Raw genomic sequence first — 25939 nt, 5'->3', positions numbered from 1 at the left:
CATAGATAATGCTTCACATTCCAAGTAATTGTAGCTTGCTTGGATCTCAAAGCTGTTGTTTAATTAACTGGTAACATAAATGAGCATTGTCTCTGTTGCTAAGGAGGTGGAGGCACTAGGTGTGGTGGCTGTGTCATAACTATGGCATGTTTCGAGGAGCACCCACCTTCCTCTTACTGCACTTTCCATTCAAAATTGCCCTGCCTCCCCCTTCAGGTGCAGTTACACTGATTTATACAAGCAGGATGTAAAAGTTTATAACCTTTCTCATCTCCTTTTTAAGGACGGGGGGCTTTAGTTCAATGTTAAGGCTATTTCAGTTTAATTTCAAATACTTTCTAATGTCTTGCCAAGACACAATGCCCCTCGACTTAAGTCCTAACAATACTAATTCCATTTTTATTAACATGTTTGTAGTTTAAAATTACTGTTTGAAGAGATTATGTGCAAGCTTGGCCTGCACTCAAAGCACATAAGATCTTAAGGATTCAACAAAACAGACTTCACCCTATTCCAGTCACATTGCTAACCAGTAGCTCCAGGCAGGTCACGGTACTAGGATTAGTGGAAAACTTTGTAAAAATTCCACTCGTCTGTAAAGGAGGGGGCTGCAAAGGTTTTTCAGGTATGTGTGAGTAGGTGGGTAGATACTGCGAGGCAAAGGGATCGGATGAGGAAACGGATGACGCTGCGATGGACCGCTGCAATTCGTCATGCCTCCACCCAGTTTTACAAGGAGTGGCGCTCTCACGTTGCACGTGGTCCTCTCGTATTGCATGCTGCCCGTGAGGAGAACACCTGGGGCTTGTGTCTAAAACGGGGTCAAAGGTCAGGGACACTCACCCACGTCTAAGATATCCAAGTAGATGACATCAGATGTTGCAGTTCCGAGTTGGTTAGAGGCCTCCACCCATATCTCGTAGGGCGTGAAGAGGGCGAGGTCGCGGGGGATGTAGCATGTGTACGGCTCTCCCGCGTTGTAGTCCTCACACTCCTTTTCTCGTCCATACCACCTACAGGTGAGCAAACGCGGTTTATTTTCTAAAAGGTTCCGATAACTTTTTGGACACTGTGCATTCGTAGTGATACGGCTGTGATCTATTGTGGGTTCCCTATGTGAAGGCTTAAAAAAAAAAAAGCCAATGGTAGAGCCAATCATATAGTGTCAAATGTGGGAATGGTTCCTTTATGGATTATTACTTCAGGTTTGGGAACGGGGAAATGAAAATTGCTGTGTCTGGAATCTACATTCCATCTGCTCACTGGGCATGAAAGTCAATGTTAATAAAAAAAAATAAAATAAAAATAAAAAATACTAACAAAAATTTGACTAATCTTAAGTAATTAGAAGTAATTGTTTTCATCAGTCTTTCGCCCCGAAAAAAAAAGAAAAAAAAAGAAAAGTACAATCTACTACATGTGCCCATCAGAAGGAATTAGGAATTATCCACTGTCCTCCAGTGAATAGGCATGTGGGAACATGAAATACACAAACAAGATAAGGCGTGAATTTGGGAAGAGGCATTAACATGAGTGTGAATGACCTGTGGCACTGACCTGAGCTTATATTTGAGTGTGTATTTTGTCTTGATGAAGGTTTCTCCTTGGCCCCCAGGGGCCCATCTACAGGTGAGGTCTTTAGTGTTCCTGGACCAGCAGGTAAGATTCACAGGTTTCTCAGGAGGCACTGAAAACAGACAAAGAAAAAAAGAGTTTTCACTGAGCTGTCAAAGTGAGTTAGTGGAAAGTGACTCATGCCTCTCATAACACCTAATTAAAGATGCACTAATTATGCTTGATGATTTCCACTACATACAACACCAAATTCCGTACTGTAGATAGTATGGAAAATCACTTAAAAGCTTGATGTTCAGAATTTCAGAAAATAATCAGTAGGTTTAAAGTCAACATGAACAGTGTTTTCAACCCATTTTACTTTTTAAGGACAAAACTTGATTTTATTCAGTTGGTAAAGATATACATTTATATTTTATCTATATATATTTTACATGAAAAAAAATTAATATCAAAAAAATTATATTTTTATATTATATATTTTATTTTATCTATATATTCTTTTAAATATGTACAATATTCATCAAAGAATCCTGAAAAAAATTATAAATATTTTTACAAATATACTAAGCACTCGGTTTCAACTGTAAAAATAAGAAATGTGTCTTGATCACCACATTAGCGAATGATTTCTGAAGGGCCGTGTGACACTAAAGACTGGAGTAATGATGCTGAAAATTCAACCTTACATCACAGGAATAAATTATATTTTAAAATCCCTCAAAATAAAAGACAGTTATTTTAAATTGTAATAATATTTCACAATATTACTGTTTTTTTTAAATCAAATAAACTAAGCATAAGAGATTTAAAACGTATCTTAAAAAATTAAAGTCATTTCAAAAGAAAATAAGTTTTATGAACGTTTATAAATACTGCCTTTTTTGAAGTAATGTGCACAGATGAATCGTTCACAATAAGATCAGAAACGTGTATTAAGAAAGTAAATAGGGTCAATTTTGACTTTGTGTTGACTTTAAATATTTTCAATAATGGATGAGTGTCTTCAGCTGTCATCCTCATTTAAGTTCCGGAATGGGGCCAAGATTCCATTCAGCTGAGAACAAAAGACACTGCGTCTAAGTGTAAGACTGTGATTATATGAACCAAACCTTACAGTGGAGACCTCAGAGACATAGAGAGCTTGAGTCAACACAGTACTTCTCACACACACACACACACACACACACACACACACACACACACACACACACACACACACACACACACACACACACACACACACACACACACACACACACACTCACACACACACACACACAACACACACACACCTCTCCATTTCTAGCTTTCAATAGTTTTTTTTCCAAATGACCAGACACTCGCTTCCTTGACTTTGTCTCGCTCTCTCAATTTCCGCCATTTCTGTGTGTGTCTCTGTGTTTGCAATTTTCCATACTGCCACCATTCCATGTAACTTGACAAATGCCGTACATTTGTTCTGTCATACGTGTCAGTCGAGGAAAGCGCCTATAATGGACCACACAGGTGCTAAAAGCATAACAGTGGAACAGATAGCTATCTTAAAGGGCTTAAACAACTCTCGAATTCATTGGCGCACAGGCAGAAAACATTAAATACTGCAACAACTGTGGCCCAGTGGCAGGGGGTCAAATCCTAAAGACTGTCTAATACTTCTAGGTCTGACCTATATTCCCCATGGCTCCAAGCTTACCCACAAAATCCATTTAATTGTATTTAAGTTGGACTGCGTTCACAATCGCCAATTAAACACACTCCGCAGTAAATGCGAACAATATGGTAGACAAGACTCACTGCCAACATAGATGCAGGAGCCGGCCAGCACATGACCCCCGCTGTTATGGCACACAAGGTTGTCTCCGGAGCGTTGGCGGGACCCGGAGAGCCGCGGGAGGGTGACACTGAGCACGGTGGGGCTCAAAACGCTGTAGGTGCTGCTGGGAAGACGCTTCCCGTTTAGTGTCCAGTAGAGTGAGCCGGCATGAACGCCGTGGTCTGGATTCACTGAGCATGTGGCTGTCAGGCTGGAGCCGATGGGAAGGGCAGGGTCTTGAGGGAAGATTGTAGCCACCTCTGAGGGAGGGCGAGATATAGCAGGTTAGAGCTGGAAAGAGGCAGCAAGGTTATTATAGGCTGTCTGGTTATGGGTGAGTTCAAATTATATGATGTTGAAGGAGGAGACCGACCGACCTCATGACTAACACATCAAAAAGGTTGATAGTGACAGCCTAAATCAGAGCAATGTGGGATATGCAAGATGATCACAAAAGGAGATGATGTCCATTTACTATGAAAGGGAATACTTGCAGTCAGATGGTCCATCTTCGTCTGACTGTACTTTTATCTAACTTATTAGATCGACTAAATAAATAAATGCACTTAAAATAAATGAATGAACATTAATTATATAATTTGCACATGAAATATTGGTTTGAGATTGTTTTTATTATGAGAGAAAAAATTATGGAACTAGCACAGCGTAAAAAATAGTGCTTGCACAATTCAATGTTTAAATAATACAGTTTAGCGATCATTAAAAAAATTTATTTGCCCATTGAAAGCATGCGATTGACAAATAACAATCAAGTTTTTCAGATAGCTGCATTTTTGTGCATTTTCTTTGAGTGTTTCTGTCAGAAGACATCCATCACTGCGCTGAATGATCCCAAACAATCAGCATAATAAAAACTCACACACAATTATAATTTTATAAACCCTGCTGGAGTTCATTATCACCCTTGTAATGTAACAGTGGAATCCCTCGACAAAAAAAAAGTGTTAATTCAACACAATTGGGTAATGGATGTGATGAGTGAACTGCCGTGTGATTACATGTAATTACATCAAGATGGATAGATAGACTAACTTTTAAAGAGAGATTACATATTCAGCACACATTCAGAGTGAAATCCTCTCTCCGTATCAAAGGGGAAAGATATAAATCATTTATTTGATCTTATAACACTAATGAAACAGGATATTTATAGGGCTTGTATCATTGCTGAATAATGTTCAAAAAGTGCCGTTTCATTTAAGTAGATTACAAAATTCAGACTTCAAACTGTTTAATGACAGTAGCAATTACAAGTATTTATCGCAGGTGTCTGAATAGGAAACGAGCAGTAATATATTTGGTTGCAGATCAGAAGATCTCATGAGGTAAGCCTGTAGTCCTGTCACCAAACTCAGTAAAGCTTGGATGCACATCTTACCGCTGAGACGGTGAACAGCGGGACCACCCTTTGTACATTCCTGCCCGTGTTGTCAAACCGCAATGATCTTTTAAAAGGTTACTTCTGTCTACACTTCTTTTTCTCCCTTTTAACTCTGTTTATATTTCACTGAGGCCCAGAAAAAGTCAGCCTGACGTTTTTGCGTTTAATGTTAAACTGTATAACTAGAGGAGAGTGTAGTCTACCATCATCAGTGGCTGTAATGCACTTCACTTTCTTAATTCCCTGCCTGGCAGTGAGGGTGTGAATGAGGCAATACTTCATTAGATGTAATTACTCTCAAGCTTCCCCTCCACCAACACCTGTGAATGTCACGTAAGGGAAATGTGCTAAACGCTTGCATTGTTAATGTATTTCTCAATAGCTATTAATAATTTAGCCCTTTGTTATTTACAACGCAATTATGCCCTTTGATCCTGATACATGGTTCTCTGCGAATCATTAAAAGCAAATTAAACTTTCACAAGCACCTATATTTCACCAACAACGAAAATAGCTATGAACAGAACTAATCATCTCGGTGTTGATTTGAGGTGAACCTTTTCTTGCAGTCACATATGTTTTACAAAAACAAGCTTAAGAAACATGATGTCAGGGTTTTATTGTGGTTCATCAGGGTGAACCCTCCATGTGTTAAATTAAATATGTATGCTCTGACCTTTTGAAATTTTAACCCCTAGCAGACTTTTTCAATATAGTGCAATATTTTGCACCAATATAGATACCATCAGTTGGCCAATTTGTAAACCAAGCAGTTTAAAACGACAGCTTTTCCTTTCCAATGTAAATAAAACATTTAATGCTGTCCTCTAAAAACTATGACATTAATTACAAATATGTAAAAAATGCAATTCATACAAAAATGACCTGAATACACATCTTCAACAATGAACATGTTTCAAGTTTAAGGGTTACAAATTAATGCCTAAAAATAGACATTTTTAACTTTACACTAAAGATTGTAAAAAAAAAAAAAAAAATGTTAAAATATTGTACAAAATTTTAACCAATATTTAAATAGGCCTAAACAATTTTGTTTGTTGTGATCATGTGACAATAAAACAATGTTTTGTTATTTTTCTAATTTATATTTTTTAAATGCATCGATACAATAAAAAGTTCATTACAAGAACCTGGTAGCCTACATCCTCATTTGTTATTTATACACAACAAATATTGTGTTTAATTCGCAGATGCTGGATACCTACTTTTTTTATCTAGCCTATTAATTATCGTACGTAACATTACAAATACCTTAACATTAAAACACTTTAAAGTAAGTTACTATTATATTCAAACTATTATATTTACCAATATAAATTCAATACTGAACGCGCCAAGTCCCCAAAATCCCATTCGATGAAAAAGGTACGTAAGAACACATGTAACACACACATTAAAGAGAGCTATAAATGTACTCACGGGTGGAAGACGACAACACGCCGGCAGCACAGAGCAGCAAAAACAATAGCCAGATCATCTTATGACAAATGTTCGCTTTCTTCTTTTAGGACAAGAGAGTCTTATTGGTCTATGCAGGAATATTTGATCCACGCATGCCACACCGAGTCCAGCTCCAGTGCACCCGAACAGTTGATCCCAGCGTCAGTTCCTGAGCTGCGGGCGTCTCGCGGATATTCCAGAAGACTGAACTTTAAAGAATATCCGCTAAATGTTCTGTTAATGCGACGGTGCATTCGTCCTCTTCATTTACTTTTGGCATCGTTTACCGTGCTGAGGCTCTCCACTGCTAGGAAACATCCAAGTTTATACTTTGTAAGCTCCTCCCATGTCTTCCCACACAGTTCCAAGTCATTTTTTGCCTCTTTCGTTTTATTCCTCCCTTCCTTCTGTCTTGTGCCCTCCTCTTGTTTCCCTTTCCTCGTGAATCCCGAAGCTTCAGTCTACCTGTGGGTCAGAACAATCACTTAATAGGAAGTCTTTCCACTTCAGGCCTTTTATGGAGAGTCACTTAAAGCCGAGTAATTACATTCTGTGATAATTGACTGGAAGGAGTAAAAGTTTAACTTGCCGTCTACACCTTGTCTCAGACCATGCGCATGTTTGTCTGACATAGCCTACTATCTATAATATGAATATTATATTTAAATTTGAACAGAACTGAATAAAGGTAGATGATATGACCCTAAAACGAGAGAAATATTCGTTTCTATAGCCTATTCCAGTCATTTGCTCAAATAGGCTACGGAATATTAAAAAGAAAAACTGTTTTTGGCTAAATTTGATAGTTTTGCCAATTGTTCTGATATGGGGATAAAATGCAATACAAATTCTGTAAATATAATTATATAGATATGTACGTAATGAAATTATAATTAAATTAGTGCTGTCAAATCGATCAATTCATCTAGAAGTTTGTTTATATTAGATATGTGCATATATATATGTGTGTATGTACATATATACACACATACATAATATATATATATATATATATATATGTATACACACACACACAGACATATTATATAAAACACTTTTATGTTAGTTACAATTAATCACGACTAATCAATTTGAGAGCACTGAATTAAATATAATTATATAGATAAAAACGGCAATTAAAACAATATTTCATTAACATCAATCGTTCTTCTATGAAAATGTGAAATAAACTGAATTAAACAGAATTATTTAAGACAATACGTTTCCAAAAAATTTTTTTTACTTTTATAAAACTGTGCATTTCTCTCCTTATTTTTTTGTCTGTACAAAGTTTAAATCAATGGAAAATGCATGTCAATTCAATACCAACGCCTCAAAGTTGTCATGACTAATGTTTGAGTAATGGTTATGAGCAGTTGGAGATATGGTCCTAGTCATTGAGTCACTCATTCGGTGACAATGTATATTTTGAAACAATAACCATGACAGTAAGTTCGCCCGTGGGTCAGCAAGCCACAATGCAGTGCTTTATTCTATTGTCGAAAAAACGCTTGTTAAAGCCGGGTTTACCGTTAGTTCCACGCTGGTTCTGTCTCGTAAATGAGTGAGTGGACTTCCTTTCCTGTTATCATCATACAATGCTATAACAAGAGGGATGTCATCTAAAGTCTATGAATGAATGGGGACAAAGACCATTCATCTAACAGAGCTGGAAACTCAAGGGAGAGCTCCCACCACATTCATTAATTCTGCCCTTATCCTATAACTTCATGCTTATGTCTTCTAAACAGTTATTTAAAAGATCTGCACTTCTAAACACCATGTTCCTAAATATAATCGACACTTCCAAACAGTTTACTCATGCATCATGCCTATGAGTAATGCATAAGAGTCGATGCATGCTTAAGAATGTTATGTCATAAATAGCGCACTTCAGGAAATGTACATTTAAAAAAGAATGATGATGTAATCACAACAACCTCAGCAGGCTTGAGATAAATGAAAGCCGTACAAACAGATTAACAAGATATAATTATCCGTGAATGAAGTAGCTGTTGCTGAGAAATACATGACTATTGCATGTGGTCATGTTACACAGACATAAGCACCAGATTTCAAAGGAAATGGTCTCACTATCATCTGCCTCAGATCTTTGAGTCTTTAGGAATATAATCCAGTCCATTAAAAGACTTTGGATCAACTTGAAGGGCGAGAGTGATTATGCTTTTCACTAAATCCTAAAAGATGGGGAAATAATCCAAAACATTAGCTATAACTATACAGGAGAGGAAGAAAAGGAGTAATTGAGTGATGTGTTAAAAGAGTTCTGCTTTGGAGACAGAACAACAAAGATAGTTAGAAACAGAAATGCAAACAAGAACTTCCTCCAAGCAAATGAGTTGCAACATAAATCTCTCGGCCAATTCACTGACCGCATCTGATTGGACACATGCCCGGCTAGGTGATGCCTATCCAGACCAGAACATGACTTACACTTCAAGAAATTGTCTGTATCTAAGAGGACATTTATCCTCCAGAAGCCTGCTCCGAGACAGCACAACACACCATAATGAGACAGGGAAGCATTGATTACCGGGACCCTGTGATTTAGTGGGTGAGCTCTGGCATGTGGAACAAATTATCCCACCATAAAGATTTCAGTGGGAATTCTCTTCGGGACGCAGGCTTTGACTCGCAGCGTTCAAGCCGAGTGTGAAAGTATTGGCTGCTTTGTTTTGAAGCCCTCCGAGGAACCCAAATTGGACATGCAGTAATATAATGATGATTACCCAATGGGGGGTAAACCTTAGTCCAACACACCTCAGCATTTTATGTCCAATCAACTTGGCCGACACAGAAACCCTCTTAAACATGTCTGGAAAGCTGGGAGAGGCTCCAGCTCTGTGAAACATGTGCAGAAATCACTGTAAATCAAGCAATTTCCTCTTAATACACAGAGACAGTCACTGACCCCAGCGGTCCAATCCTCACTGATTGGGAGAAAATGTTTGTTTGAAGTAGGGTCAAAGCCTTTCCAGACTCGGCTAAGCTTTGTTTACATTGTAATGTACGTTATAATGTATTATTATTATTTCTAAAGAACAGATAAATGTGAATTAACATGGAATGAACAGTCAAAAGAAATACAAATCAGACCATCATTTCTGACAGATACCCCTGAAATAGTTTCTGAAGCCAGAGAAGCACCTTTGGCAAGCCCCCCCGAATAATGCATGACAGATGTATATCAACCTACACTCGGTGATGGCAAGATCTAGCAAATGTGTAGCCGAATATCCCATGGGACACAGAGTTGTTAACTTGCTCTTTCTCCTCATTCCATCTGGATTCAATGTGCTGGGTGAAATGCATCGACAATCAAAAAAGAAGAATATTTCACCCTTCATTCTCTTTTTTTTTATTCATTCCCCATAATCCATACTTACTCTCTATATCCTCTTACTCCAACGGGTTATGCAAATCCTGCATATTTATACCTATAAAACTATTTGGGGAATGTTTTGTTGTTCAATTCAAATACATGACTCAAAGCCTTAAAATGTCTCAACGCACCCAGGGCTTTTGATTTGATTATGAAATTAGAGATGAACATTTTATTTTAAAATCAATGCAAAATATAAACATATAGGCAAATAATAGATTACAACTAATCTGTGATAATTTTCATGGTCTAATTGTTCTGCCAAAAGATGCTGTTCAAATTTGTATACATGCTCAATGCTATTGTTTTGTACTGTTTTTTATTTTATTTATATTTTTTATGGTGAGCTATTTGGAAGTATTACAACATACAAAGAACCCAAGTCCCACTTCATAAATAAAACAAATCTCTAGGCAATTGAGTTGCGTGTCATTCAGAGGCAACCATTAGAGGGAGCACAAACACAGTGTATTTAACTCAAGTTTGACTATTGTATCCAGGATTGAGAATTATACAATGAACAAATCTATAAAGTTGTCAGGCCATGCATGCAAATCATCTTAAAACATGTAAAAATTGTTATTTAGCCAATTTTCACTTGCAGAAATGAGCCTTTGCATTTCAGTTGTTACTGTTTTTTGTGTTGAATAATCGCATTACCAAAGAATCTTTGAAGAAATCAGACACGATGGGTTTATATGATAGATTCTAATATAATTATATATGATAGATGTCATTAAATAGAGAAACAAGTAGGGAGGGTTGCATAATGGGATGGGGGCTGTCTTGAAAAGTGCTGTGGATGCAGGGTCATCAGTCAATCTCATGTTCTTCTGAACTGCTGTGTCATTGTGCTGTTTGGCATTTTCTTTATTCTCCTGGCAGTAAAAGAGCACACCTGATGTGTTGCACGCATGACAAGAAAGTGGTTTGCATATTATGCAGGACAAAGTCTAGTATCTTGTGCAATATGAAAGAACACAAAATAACTAATGCACCTGCCCTCAATACCAAATGTTGATATTTCATTGTGATTCAAAAGAGTGTTACCAAAGCTGGCATTAAAAGGTGGCAGATGAGTGGATTATTTATTATGATTATCATAGCAATCATATAATTATCACAATAAATTGATTAAATGTTAATAATGCTTTCATGGAACTGATAAAGAAGATGCTATCGCTGCCATAATATAATGCTGTGCATATGTACCTGATCTTTCTAACAGTACAATTTGCTGTCCTTTGTTGGAACATTATTTGATCTCGCACCTCCTGCTCTTGGTGGAATTTGCATGTTCCTGCTTCAATGACTTCCTTAAGACCATGACAAGGCGAGAATCAGCAAAACAAACCTTACAAATTCTGCTAAGGTCAAAGGCCTGGGTGTAACCCAACAAGGAATATGATATTTGGAAAAGCCTTTCAGGAATACTGTAAAACAATCTGCTATCTGCCAGAGATCCATCAAATCTGATATAGGCCTATGTAATTTATATATAAAAACAACACTCTTAATATAAGGGGTGTAAAAAAACACTCTACATAGAATCTCACACACAGGACCATTATCCATAGCTAATATAGTAAAGTTGAGTAAATTTGTCGTGCATATAAGCAACAATTGAATTAATTTAACAGTAATTTCTGTTAAACATTTTTTTTTTCCAGTTTTAATAATGGCATTTTACTGCACAGCTTTCGGTAAACATTGTTAATCACTACTTTTGAGAAGGCTGAAGTTCCCTGGTTAAAATGTAGATTAGCTTGTTCATTATTATTGTGGAATTCCACTCACCATATATTCTGACTCACTAAAGCCTCAGGGACAGTTACAATCCCAACAAGCCCAAACAAATACACTGCAAATACAAAATTTCATCTAGGATTAGGAAGAGGGTTTCCCAGTGGGCGTCTGTTTGCTTTTTACATAACAACCTTAAGAGTTCTTGGCAACGAATTTGTTAATTTTTCCAGACTGTGAAGCTCTCAGACTCAGAAATGGATTACCTGAGACGAGTATTCAAATGACAAATGAGATCAACTGACAGTCCTCGATATCTTTGCTTTCGGTTTGTCATTCAACCTGTATTAGGTCTCGTTCAGCTGAATAGAGGAGTTGCACAGTCATGCTGATGTCAATGGCAGGCACTCTGTGTGTTTGGAGAGCTGCCAGCGGGAGCGCGCTAGAGTGTGTGCACGAGCCTTCTTCGCCAGTCATTCTTCGCTGTGTGTTTAGAAGGCAGGCGCGCGAGCGTGAGTCACAGCGTGAGCGCGCGTTTCACCTCACACAGGCAGTTGACAGCTGGAAGGCGGTGGAGCTTCGCGGCACAGCAAACTTTCGTTTTTTTCGTGTGTGCTTTGCTTTGACGTTTTATACGCTACACAGGAACATTCTGTTCTTGAATGCGCGCGGAGGGCATTCACCTCTTCATTTATTAATATATTTTATTTTATCAGAATCATTCTTTAAATAAAGCATCTATGCTGACAGTACGTAAGTGGAGAACTGTTGCCGGTTCCTGATACAAGGTGAGTGTTTTTTAGCGGGTGTAAGTTAGATAGAGAATTGCGTTTGGTGTCGATGAAGACCTGCACGCACTTGACACGGGGCTAAGTTAGCTAACGTTAGTTAACTAAAACTCTTTTTTTCCCCTTTTTTTTCTCGCCGTATCAACCTAATTTTATCAAGGGTGCGATAGCTCATAGTGGAATGATGTCACATTCGTTAAAATCTCGGATTACTGGTTCAAGTTTTTCCCCAAAGAAAAGTGCTGACAAAGTAGTTTTGTTCTTAATAGTGCAATATCACACACGAGCAGTAGCATTGTAAGTTTCTGTTGGCACGAGACTGTTTGTAAATATCCGCGGTACTGACATTTACTACAGCATGATTGCTAGTGTAATATTATAGCAGCTACACTGGTTAAAAATATTGAGTAACTTACGTTTTACACAAAGTATGGCGAGTTAGTTCGTACATTTCTTTTTTTAGCCAAAATAAAATAGTTCCGAAATAAGTCAAAGCGTCAAGCTTTGGGTCTCACCAAGCAACGAACATGCTAAACCCCGGACTGGAACAGAACAGCGTATATGAGTGAGGGGCGACCCCTCCCACGCTCGAAGCGTTTTGTAATCACTGGGCTTGGAGTCTATTCCGGGTTTTCTATTTAATGTCATGGTACTTGCACGAGAATCCCATTCCAAGCGGTTGTGGAGTATACATTTCATTTGTATTTTTAATACAAAATAATAACTAAAGACAATAAAAATTAACAATATATAATATTTGTGAACTATTTTTGTAGCTTTTCTTTTTAATAGTCAACTTATTTTCAGCAGTCATCAAGCTTCTACACAAGCTGGTCACAGACGAAGATACCTTTAACTTCACCAAGCAGATTGCTCACTAAAACCCCCCCACAGACATCATGTCTTCAGGCCATTTCCAGTTTGATTTTGACATGACATAAAGCAGTGATATCTACTGTAAGTGGCTGAGTTGTTTACTTACTTTTTAAATAGTCTTCCCATTAACGCCATCATTGTCTTCATTAAGGCCGATTGGAGAACGCGCACGACAACAAGAGGTGGGATTTACTCACGAACCAATCACATCCAATCATAACCGATCGTATCCAATCATAGCAAGATGAAATTGCCTCCTCTAACATGGCTTTCCCCTATTCATTCTCAGTTACCCCCATCAAACTCATCCCAGGCTTTGGGGGTCTGTTAAAACTCAAAGGGCTCAGGGGAGACAAGAGAGATGCAGCCTCACACTGTAACTTTATATAGCCTAGTGATTTTTACAATACATATTTGTTAAACAGAAAAATAAAGATTTAATGTTGCAAACAGAATTTTAAAAAGACAATAGTAAACAGTCATTCAGTTGAAATCAGCTCAGTGTTGATTCGTTTTGGTTCAATAACTGTTGTAAAGTTAATAAATTATGGAATTAGATCAATTATTATATAGACACTCTGGAGAAAACAGTGATGTCATCGTCAGCTTAGTTCAGTTCTTAACTAGTATCAGTGCATTCAAGTCAATACTGCCAAATATTAAGTGGCCCCATCTAAGCAAGCCAAAAGGTGACCGTGGCAAGGAACTCGATGTTGACTGTTAATAAACCTTCTTACGACACTGTTGAGAGAAAAGCCTCAGTGCTTTGCGCACATTTGTTTCACCATTATAACAACTCTGTTTCCATTTGTGAAAGAAAACATCAACACATTATTATGCTAGTAGGTGTTGACATGAAGCCTTACCTGTATTTATGACCTAATCACTAAAATGTTCAAAACAAATTGAATAACAACAGCACTCATACATTTTAATTTTAGCATCATATTTTGTATGCCTCTGTAGTAATTTACTTTTATATATATTATTTGTTTACAAATAATAGCCATACGTTCTGTTAGGGATCAAGCAATTAGCTGGTCATTATTGCAATAACTATATTAAAAAACTCTGAGAGGGTGATCAGGACTTCATAAGACTATCCTGAAACTCTCTCACACTGACCCAGGGCCATCAGGCGATCCTTATTGTTGAGCCGTGAGCTAATTCAATTATCATTAGTCATCTCTGAATCACACTGCAATGCATTCCTATATTGTGAGTACTGTATGTCCGACTCTTTCCGAGTTAAATAGATCACAATGATTATGCAAAAAGTGCAGTTTATGTACTTAGAAACTTCATCTGAACAAAGGCTTTCCCATCAGCCTGATTCTAGGTCAGTTATCACGACCCGACCATGCACCCAGTGTCTTTATGATTCACAGTTTTCCTCATAGTCATGAACGCGTTCCAGACGGCTCATAGACTGACTGGCTCTTTATCAGAGCAAAGGAGATGTGTCATGGTGCAGCAGTTATTAATGAAGTGTTTTGTGCACTCAATAACCTCAGCTATATAACTGACACAGTGGAACTTCGCTCTCCCTCCCTCCCTCCCTTCTTCTCTCACTCACTCACTCACTCACTCACTCACTCACTCACTCACTCTCTCTCTCTCTCTCTCTCTCTCTCTCTCTCTCTCTCTCTCTCTCTCTCTCTCTCTCTCTCTCTCTCTCTCTCTCTCTCTCTCTCTCTCTCTCTCTCTCTCTCTCTCTCTCTCTGATGAGCACTTTGTGTTGTTAAACTCATTGCAGAAACCACTCTTATGCGCGCACGTGTTTCCATGTGTTGGTGGAGTTTATTCTCATGAATTATGTGGAGAAAAGCCACTCAATCATCACTCTGAATTATCGCATTGGCCTATACCTCACTTTTTGTGATGTTTGTTAAACTTTGCTTTTTTAACCGGAAGAATGAAATAGCTCAGAAAAGAAAACACTTCCCCCTGAATAATAAAGATAATGAGTATTATTGTTGTTTTTATGGATGTGTAACCAGTACACATCTCAAAAAATGTGTTTTAGGGTTTTATGACTTCTAACTTTTATGACTTTTATGACCTTTAAGGGATAATTAAATAATGATAATGTGATTATGCATATAGAAGCCATAACTGCAGTAAAATGCATGTTTTAATTGCAATATGTAAGTGTGTATTCTTTAATTCTTGCAATCTAGCCAAAGTGTGTGCACTATAATACGTGTGACTGAACATGAAAAACCCACACAGATAAGGGCAAACATAAGCAAAATAAACAAATTAAGAAAAAATAATAATTATGAATTAAATAACATTATAAATATGAATTTAAAAAATATAATAAAAATAATCAATAAATAAACAAGCAAATAAAATAAAATGGAAACATTAACTGTTTTTCAATTACCCTTCAAATTGTGCAAATTGAAATTGAAAATTCGCCCAATGGAAACAGAATCAGTTTTTATGCTCGCATGAGGTGTATTTTCAGGCAATTTGAATATTTCGCAAAACTGCAATGGGAACAGTTTTTTTTCCGCATTTATAGGGCACTCTATAAAGATGGCGTGGTATGTTTGGACAGAAGACGAGACAAAGTTCTTTATTAAACTCATAAAAGAAAAAATAATTACAGGAGTTCCTCTGTGATTTCACAGAGGAACTCCTGTACTATAACCTCCAAGAAACACCTCGTACGTTGCCACTCCCAAGGCTTTCCTTGCCGTTAATGATAACACACCTATGTCTCCTTCGATTAAAAATAATGGCTAATGCGGTGGCTGCCATATACATAAACCTACCAATATCCGTCACCATGATTTTTGGAATGACTTATCGCAAGAGGAAAAATTGCATTTTAGTCGCATAACATCGGTTAATGGAAATAAACAATGGTATATCTATTGTGAATAATCAAAGTAGCTTTGAAAAGTAGGACTAAAAAAAATCTTGCCCATGTAATGTAAACTTATACTAGTCTGAGTAATTCCTCACTCTGACTATGTAAATGTAGCCATTGAATGGAAAGTGCTGTGTAAAGGTTCTTCATAAATATTCCACAGACACAGCATACAGGTTTCGGATGACATTGAGAGTAGGCAAATAATGACTATTCCTTTAATTGCATACAGCACATCATGGTAGTTAACCAGGACAAGAGTTCACTTGGCAGAACCTCCCAGAAAAGTTCCAGAGCTTTTCACTTTCTGTTCTATTATTTTTCAAATAACCTGACACTCAGCGAGTTAATGGTTAATCCCACCAGAGCCATGGAGCTAATGTGATGTGCATGGCTCAGCATGTTGAAGTTCTCTTTAAAGTCCGGCTTTGCAGTATGGCATGTGGGAGCGTGAGACAATGAGCTTTTATGAGGGATGGAGGCCACGACTGAAGGAGCTCTCTCTCTTAGTTCCAAAAGAAGCCGTGGCTGGCAGCGTTGTCTTGTGATAAACTGTGCTTTAAGACAAATAAGTGTCTTCAACACTGAGTTGTGCAATAAAAGCAACAGAAATGACCTGCAAGTGTGGGACGTTACATAACCCATGAAAAAAAATAGTTTCTGATGAACAACAACACCAAGACTGATAAACAACAGAGACTTTGGCCTTCACTCGAAAACCATGTTGGTGCGCACAAAGGTCTTTTGATACCCAACTATTTCAGTTGTGCCACAAGCATGGTTTTGGAAGTCCTGGCTCTGTTATGCAGGAAATCACATGTTTCGTCTGTGAACAAGGGAGTGGCTTTGCTGTTTACTTTTTTTCTTTTCTTTTTTTTTTTAGTCTACTTGACATCCGTCAAGGAATAGGGAAGTGAAACATGATTCAGCCAAGTCTGTGCAACTGTCAACATAGACTGTAATTAAATACACTTTCTTGTAAATATTGTTATGATAGAAATGGGCTCTGCTGGATTTGTGTAAAGCTGCCATTGTATTCCTTTTATATTGCCTATTACATCTTGTGTTTGTTTAGTTTTATATCCAAGATATCTTCCTCAATCATCTTTGGCTATATTCAATTATGCATTTGATAAACAATCAAACTTAAAAAAATCTGATTTTTTTTTGTGTGTTTTTTTTACAGGGTGAAAAGAGCAAAATCCATCTCAGAGGACAATAACCTTTTGGAAGAAAAGGATATTGCATTTTTAATGCATATGCTTAAAGTAATTTAAGATAACTTTGCGTGTACATCCTCTAGTCTAGAGGATAAAAATGACTTTTTACCTCATCTATAAAGACAAAAAGCAGCATTTGTCTGATTTAAAGCAAGTGATGGTATAATATCTTTTTATTATATACTGTGAACATTTCAACAATGCCAACTTGGCTTGATACAGAATCTTTGTATGGTGGACTTCTAACCAGGCAGAAGAAACATGGCTCTCTATCGCTAAGCGATCATCAGTTGTGCCTATTTTTCTTCATGACACATGGATGGATATAGATATTTTGTCACTGCAGTCACCATCCGTTTCCTACATATATCAGTGATATTCCAGGTCTCAGAGAATGAACTGTCCAAAAAAGAAGAGGCCCATTAAAGATGAGGATTTCTCTGCCATCGTAGTCCCCTCCATGAGGGGTCATGGTTACTTGGATTACACGGTTGAAAGTCATCCCTCTAGAGCCATGCTGGTCATGGATGAGTTCCGGCATCATGGATTGCTCTGTGATCTGGTTCTACATGTGATGTACAAGGACAAGATAGTGGATTTTAAGGTGAGATTTGTAGTTCCTTAAAGGTGCACTTGGTGAAAAAGCTGTCTTAGGGTGCGTCTCAATCAGCTTCCTAGTTCAGTAGTCAGAGCACTGATCAAGGAGTTGGCCATTTTAAGGGCTGTCTCAATCCCAAAATCCTACCAGTGCACTCAAACATTTGCTCCCTAAAAAGTCTCACAATCCACCGTGAATACCAGGGAGGATCGATGCTCACTATGTTCCCTTAATGGAACCTCTGATGTGTGAAACATAAATCACGTGAGCCTACTCGCTACACATAATGACATGCGAATGATGCGATAGATGTTTTTTAAAACCCTTATTTAATTATATTTCATTGTTAGACAAGTTATGAACATAATCTAGCTAACATTTTATGATTTATTTACGGCTGAAATGTTGCAAGATATCAGTTCTGCTGTTGTTCATTAATACCAGTAGTGATGTAATACAACGAGGACGTTGTTATGTCGACGGAAAAAGAGTCATGTGTCCCAATGTGTAGTGAGCCAGGGTTCTTTCTGCCCTTTCCAGTGCCCGAATTTGTGTACACGATATACTGATTCACGACAAGCAAGAGAGCTGATTGAGACGCACCTTTATTCAACTAGTGTCATGAGATCTCCCATTGCAGCACAGTCTGTTCTAACCATATAGGTTTTTTTATTATTATTTTTTAAGGAGTTGAGGTTCACACAATTAACAATTGCATGATAGAAAACAATGTAAGCACAGTAGTTTTAGGTGTTTCAGGATTTTATTTGGGGCTATTTTGGTTTCCCTGGTTTGAATCAACATCACAGGACTTTTTCCATACCATATAGCCTGCAGTGCTCGTATACATCAGCAGAGTCTCAATTATTCATAAGTTTGAGTGGCCTTAATCTGTAAGAAGGCGGTGTCGCATAATTATACTGACTGACAGCTTTGAAATATTTTGGAACAAATATTTACTACGGAATAATATTAAATATTACTTGACATTATTATATTATTGTTATAAAAGGGCCTTTGTGTATTTATTATTATGAGCTTCAAAAATATATTTGTGAATTCTTCATACTGGTGTTATGCCTAAATTTACTTGCAGAATTGGTTTTAGTTTTTAGTGTTTTATTTTAATTTTATTTAGACAAGTAATATAGAATGTAATAACTATACAAAACATATAATAAAATGAAAAAAGTTATTGGCTTATTGCATTGCTCAGAATGTTAATATCAATGCTTCCCTATTATAGATTCTTTATTCTCTAGTACTTTGTATAGTAAACTACATTGATTACTCTGCTTGGATTCCAAAAATTATATTCCAACTAGCAAATCTTAGAGAAACAGGTCCAGCATGTTTTAGTTTCTTTTTAATATGGTATGTCTCTGACACTGCAAATTACAGCACACAGATAAATTGTTTTCATTACAAGTGAAGAATTATGTTAGTACATGTTGAGACATTTAATTGTAATTACAAGTACATGGGTATGGAAGCTAATAGGTAGCAATATTCAATTTGAAATGCAATATTCAAAATGACAATGCAATATGTAAAATGGCAATGCATTTCTGTATTTAAATTAGAATTTTCTCATACATTTGTGAAACGTTTGGTGCAAAATGAAAATGAAAATTCAATAATATAATTTACATTTGCTATTTCATACACTAGTTTTAATATGTAAATTGAATACATATTTTATATTCTACATACAGATTTAGTTTCAGGTGTGTCCTGCCTGCTTTTTATTTTATTTTTAACGCCAGCCATGAACAAGTGTCTATATTCCCCAGGTACACAAACTGGTGCTGGCTGCCTGCAGTCCTTACTTCAAAGCCATGTTCACCAGTAACTTCAAGGAATGCCACGCCTCAGAGGTCACCCTGCGAGACGCGTGTCCTCAGGTCATCAGCCGTCTCATTGACTATGCCTACACCTCTCGCATCACAGTGGGCGAGAAGTGTGTTCTTCACGTCCTCCTGACAGCGATGCGCTATCAGATGGAAGAAGTGGCCAAAGCGTGCTGTGATTTCCTCACAAAGAACCTGGAGCCGTCTAACGTCATAGGCATCTTGAGATTTGCGGAGGAGATCGGCTGCACCGAGCTGCACCTTCGCACAAGAGAGTATATCAACACTCACTTCAATGAGGTGCGTGCCCTGTAGACTCCGTTCACCGAAGTGTCAGTTAGCAGCAATCGATAGTTGCCACCTGCTGTGCTCTCTTAAGTAACTGTACTGAGCAATTGACCTGTAACAGTTAGTCTGTGAATGAATGAAGGCTGTAGAGAACAGCGCTGTGTAGCTAATTGATTTGTCAATGGAACTCAGGTCTGCCTTGCAGATGGATATTGATTCGTATAAATTATCCAGCTTTCAAATGAATCATGCAATAAAGCAATAGTTAACCCCAAAACTATAATTAACCCAAAAATGCTCGTCACTCCAACCTGTATTTTTTTTTCTTTATTACTTTGTTCTTCAACTCGAAAAGAGATGTGCAAGGTGCACTGTTCCATACAATGAAAGTGGATGATGATTTATACTGTCAAGCTCAAACATTAAACGTAATCCATAAATGTATTTACCATTACAAAAGTACCATAAAAGTTGTTCACACGACCCATGCTGCTCATCTTCTGAAGCCATGCAATAGCTAAAAATGGAAAAAGCATGAAATTAAAGTCATTGTTCACTGATTATCCAATTCACATCTATTCAAAGAACTAGATGATAAGACTTTATATTGTTTTTTTAAACCATCCTGTTCTTGCCATGACTTTTGGTGGCATAAAATATGGTGTCAATGATGTCAAACCTTGCACAATGTGTCTAAAGTCACCTTTTTTTTTATTAAAAATAAGCATGAATGAGATTTGTGAGCTCCCTAATGATCAAATAATATTCATTTTGGTGCAGTCACATTTGCAAATTTTCTGTGAAATTTTGCTGGCAAAAAGCTCCATTGTCTGTCGCCAATAGTGTAGCGATGTATGAAGCTCAGTTCTTACAGTAGTTACTTTTAAACCAAACCGCTTTCTGTTTGTCCACTTGGCAAATCTATGTGACCAACTTGAACCCGTTGTGAAATCTATGTGGGGAAATCTTTCACACTCATGCTAAATACTCAATCAACTGGATTCCTATTGAAATTACTGCATTTTGCCTTAAATAATTCACAGAACAATGATAAATGTGACTGCACTTTTATGGAAAAGGGTGAACATTGCTTTAATTTGTTCTTTTTTAAATTGATTGTTCCTAACATGTTTACATATTGAATTTGTATTTATGGACTTTGTAACTATTTTAAATATCAATAACAAACTTGTAAATAAGTCAGGACTTGTTCAAGATACTTTTCAGATCTAACTATCCTCCATGCTCATGTCACAGGTAACAAAAGAGGAGGAGTTCTTCAGTTTGTCCCATTGCCAGCTGCTGGAGTTGATCAGTCAGGACAGTCTAAAGGTGCTCTGCGAATCTGAGGTCTACAAGGCCTGCATTGACTGGGTCCGCTGGGATGCGGAGGGCCGGGCGCAGTACTTTCATGCCCTCCTCAACGCGGTCCACATCTATGCCCTGCCGCCCACATTCCTCAAAAGGCAACTGCAGTCCTGCCCCATCCTCAGCAAGGCCAACTCCTGCAAGGACTTCCTGTCCAAGATCTTCCAGGACATGGCTCTTCGAAAATCCCTGCCGCCCCCTCCTCATCGTGGGACGCAACTCATCTACATAGCGGGAGGTTACAGGCAACACTCTCTGGACTCTCTGGAAGCCTTCGACCCACGGAAGAATGTCTGGCTAACGCTATCTGACATGGGATCTCCCTGTAGCGGGCTAGGGGCTTGCGTGTTGTTCGGGCTCATTTATACGGTCGGGGGACGGAATCTCTCTCTGCAGAACAACACGGAGTCTGGGTTTTTGTCCTGCTACAACCCCATGACTAACCAGTGGACCCAGCTGGCTCCGCTCAACACGCCCAGAAACCGAGTGGGTGTCGGGGTCATCGACGGAAGCATTTATGCCGTAGGGGGTTCACATGCCTCTACACATCATAACAGCGTTGAGAGGTAAGGCTGGGACAGGAAGAAAACAATTCAAAAAGGTTTTGTGTTGTCAAGGTTTGTTTTACGCTGTGGGGTTTTCCCCCTTTATATTATATTTCCTTTCTATTATAAGTACGCTAGCGGAATCAAAACATTAGCACAGTGCAGAGTGACAGATTTAAACTTGGTTGACAAAGTTTTTATTACACCAAAGACTAAGTCGCACACCTGTCCGACAAGAACATTCACACAGAACGTTAAAAAAACGAAATCTTAGCAGAAAGGTTACTATACACGCTACACTTGTGACGCGTCGCTCATCAGCTGCAGAAACTGTTTTGACTTCTAGAACAATCCCCTTCCATCAGGGTGTAGAGATCAGTTTGCTCTGTTCTTTTCAGAGCAGTCACTCTTGACTAACAAGCTTCAGGCAAATCTGTCTCATAACGTGCATTCCACACGCCACACAGTCAGGTTTGGCCTTTCAGAAGAAACTCATCTTCTCAATAAGTGTAATGATATGACTATTTTATATTTATTAGCCAATGGTGACAGATCAGGTAAGAGAGATTCATCAGCAACCTGAAACGAAAGTGCCATGTACTGTACCTCAATGTCACAAGTGAATCTGAAAGGAAGGACTCCAATGTACTGTGAGAACTAAGAACTGGTTGCTATACAGTATTGAAAGGGTTATTGGGACTGTAAAAACATCTGCATAAGGAAGTGTCTACTTTGAACTAACTACATTATAATGACGAATGCATGAATTAGACTTAAATATCTTTAATTGAAAAGGAGTGAATGATCTAAATAAGAACAAGTTTGATACAAGTTACAAAACAATTTGGATATTATAATTTCTTCAGAAGTTTTTGTACAGAATAAAAAATTACATTAATAACTAAATTATGGAAGACAAAATGAAAACATTGAGCTTACAACACTGCATCTATATACATACCAGTATATATATAGAGAGAGAAGGACTTGGACAGAAGTCTCTTATGCTCACCAAGGCGAGCATAAAATAACCATTTATTTAATCAAAAATACAGTAAAAATTGTAATATTGTGAAAATATTGTAAAATTTAAATTAATTGTTCATTCATAATCAGAAATCATTCTAAAAAATGCTGATTTGATGCTCAAGAAACATTTCTTATTATCAACGTTGAAAACGATTGTACTGCGTAATGTTCCTGTGTTACATGTTCATGTTATTTTTTCAGGCTTCTTTGATTAATCCTGAGCACACATTTAAAATTAATTTCTGTTTTTTTTTAGGGGGTAATATTATACACTATACACTTTCTGATCAATTCTATGCATCTTTGCTGGATAAAAATTCTTTAAAACAAATCATACTGACCCCAAACTGTAATGTGTATACAGTAAATACACATCCTTAAACAAGACACATTATGCCACGAGCAGAGAATGTTCAGTAAGTGACATAAACCTCATTCACTTTGTCGTTATTTCTTATTTTTGCTATGCTATATCATTTTCAAAAAGCTTTTCTTGTAGACAACAGCTCAAGTATAGATTCATAACAGAGGCATGTGAGTCCTATTGAGGATCATTTATATCTGAGCGAGCAGCTCAAAGCGGAAAGTTAATCTGTCCAGGAATGCAGGGAGAGAAAGTGCGTGTTTTCTATGTAAGAATTAGAGCTAGACACAAATTCAAACAATAAATATCGATAAATCATCTACAATTTCAAAGACGTGTGAAATTCAAGGCTCAGTAATATGTGTGCCTCTGTTGTGCTGGGAGACAGAAACTCTTGGGTCAGTAACAGTAGCTGTCTTCATAAGATCTTAAGTGGAGATGTTGCATTGTTGGCAGGTTAAATACAACCTCTTCTTGCTGAAGGCTGATTTTTAATTTGTGACATTCTGTTGGTGATGTATAACAGCTCATGGGAATTGCTTGCAATTATGATTGGTATTTGGCTCTGGATATCATTGTTAGAAACAATGGAATACTTGAAGTGATGAGCCTGAGATATTTACAGAGGATCTTTTATATCTAGGAAATCATATTCATACATTATCTAAATTGGTTTGTAAGGATGTCTTGCTTTATTGTTTTCACAGGTATGACCCAGAGACAAACCGCTGGACATTTGTGGCCCCTATGTCAGTAGCACGACTGGGGGCCGGTGTCGTCATGTGTGGGGGGAGTCTGTATGTGGTGGGGGGGTTCGACGGGGACAACCGATGGAACACGGCGGAGCGCTATCAACCAGACACGAACACCTGGCAGCAAGTGGCACCTATGAACACAGTTCGGAGCGGCCTTGGTAAATATTCTGCACCATTTATCAAATTAATGGATTGGAACTCTTTTGTTTTATTTGACATGTTAACCACAGTCATGTGATGTACTGCATGAATCGTGCCATTATATAAAAGTGACTAAAGGCAACAATATGAAAATAAGAGAACAAATGACTACATCAAATCTAATCAACAACATAATAAAACATAATATTCAGTGTTTGGAACTTTGTATTGTATTGTATTGTTAGCACTTGTCATGTTATTGCCTCCTTAAGATGAATGACTTTTTGTAATTGGCTTTTGATAAAACTATCCGCTAAATGAATAAATGTACCGGTAATAATAAACCTGAATCAAACATAAGCTAATTAACATACAACTTTCTAAGTAAACAATTAACCATTAACCACACCATGTTTTCGTTCATAAGTTAATAAATTAAAAAGATCAAACTATTTTAAAAATGTCCATGAAGGTGACTGGACTTCTAGGAATTCCTACTTCCTAGAGTTGCTTGTCCCTGCAGCCTTGCACAACAATTCAGTATGCTCTGTAATAGCTAAATCTGTGGCATAGTCATCAATAATTCATTTCATAAGAGTTGAAGAATTACCTGTGCAGTCGTCATAAAGACATGTATGAAATTCTTTCATAATTTATGCACCCTTATCTTGTTCCTAACCTGTATGTTTCTTTCTTCTGTGTAATAAAAAAATAAACATTTTAAAGAATGTTCACACTGGTTTCTTCCACGCAATGAATGTAGATGGGGACCAGGAACTGTCACGCATCATAAAAGTAGTGCACTGCATACATTTTAAGTTATACAAAGAAAATAATGCTTTGAATTTTTTTGACAGACTTGGTCACCATTCACTTTCATTGAATGGCTGGAAGCTCCATACCAGAAAATACAGTACACACAAATAAAAAAAAAGACTCCAAATTTACTTCAAATAATGAAGTGAACACTTGTTGGCATTTACTAAGCTTTTTGATTTGTGTTCTGTTTGTAGGGGTGGTGTGTATGGATAACTACCTCTATGCAGTTGGTGGCTACGATGGTCAAACCCAACTCAAAACGATGGAGAGATATAACATCGCTCGAGATGTGTGGGAACCCATGGCCTCTATGAACCACTGCCGCAGTGCACATGGAGTCACAGTCTTCCAATGCAAGATATACGTGTTAGGTGAGCTGGATTGGTGGAAAGGAATGCATGAACTGATCAAATGTATACCTTGAATCCAGTGGCTAAAAGCTTAATGCATAAATGTCAATAATCTTTCATATTCTTCCATATCAGGTGGATTCAATCAAGGGGGTTTCTTGTCCAGTGTGGAGTGCTACTGTCCAGGCAGTAACGTATGGACGTTTGTAACAGATATGCCTGTTGGGCGCAGTGGAATGGGTGTTGCTGTAACCATGGAACCGTGTCCTGGAATCCTGCCAGAGGATGAGGAGGATGAGGAGATGTAATGTGGAAATTTGACCTGTGAACATGTGCCATGTTGAAGACCGCACATGCTGGATTTCCTTCAAATTTCTTTTTGCATGTGATGCCAATAAGAACATTTCTCTGTCATTTCAGGTTAATTAAGTTTAATTTGATAAATCTCCATCCACCACAAAGTGTGTGTGATTTAGAGAAAGAAACATGGCTAATCACTGGACTAATGATCACTGTATCAGGACTATATGAATATGACTGAGACACGCACAATCTTTTTGTCAAACTGCTGAACACGTAATTTTGTGAGCTTGTTCTATAATGCTTTTCATGTCTGTAAATGCACTGTTTAATGTGCACACCTTATAAAACACTTAAATCTGATGAA

General features: G+C 37.6%; 2 protein-coding genes across 8 annotated transcripts in view; one reads left to right on the top strand and one right to left on the bottom strand.

The window, feature by feature from the left end:
• crlf1a (cytokine receptor-like factor 1a) overlaps positions 1-13344 on the bottom strand; it is a 21444-nt gene extending 8100 nt beyond the window's left edge. Inside the window, exons 1-6 of one of the 7 annotated variants that reach the window (XM_079612704.1) lie at positions 12605-12641; positions 10870-10973; positions 6234-6719; positions 3373-3651; positions 1558-1687; positions 844-1013 (exon numbers count right to left, since the gene is read on the bottom strand). In XM_079612704.1, the coding sequence (XP_079468830.1) occupies positions 844-1013; positions 1558-1687; positions 3373-3651; positions 6234-6291 (637 nt within the window). In that variant the 5' untranslated portion in view covers positions 6292-6719; positions 10870-10973; positions 12605-12641. Of the gene's footprint in view, positions 1-843; positions 1014-1557; positions 1688-3372; positions 3652-6233; positions 6720-10869; positions 10974-11666; positions 11869-12604; positions 12704-13170 lie in introns of those variants that run through there. The other 6 variants (XM_079612703.1, XM_079612701.1, XM_079612702.1 and 3 more) reach the window with 6 other exon arrangements.
• On the top strand, positions 11780-25939 carry keap1a (kelch-like ECH-associated protein 1a). Its single transcript, XM_079612699.1, has 7 exons — positions 11780-12188; positions 17132-17769; positions 19557-19913; positions 21159-21835; positions 23915-24120; positions 25117-25293; positions 25408-25939. Exons 2-7 carry the CDS (start codon positions 17560-17562, stop codon positions 25578-25580), a joined length of 1800 nt encoding a protein of 599 aa, XP_079468825.1. The 5' UTR covers positions 11780-12188; positions 17132-17559; the 3' UTR covers positions 25581-25939.

This window comes from Phoxinus phoxinus (genome assembly GCF_949152265.1).
Source record: "Phoxinus phoxinus genome assembly, chromosome: 5".
Lineage (NCBI taxonomy): Eukaryota > Metazoa > Chordata > Actinopteri > Cypriniformes > Leuciscidae > Phoxinus > Phoxinus phoxinus.
This window is presented reverse-complemented; position numbering and strand designations above follow the sequence as displayed.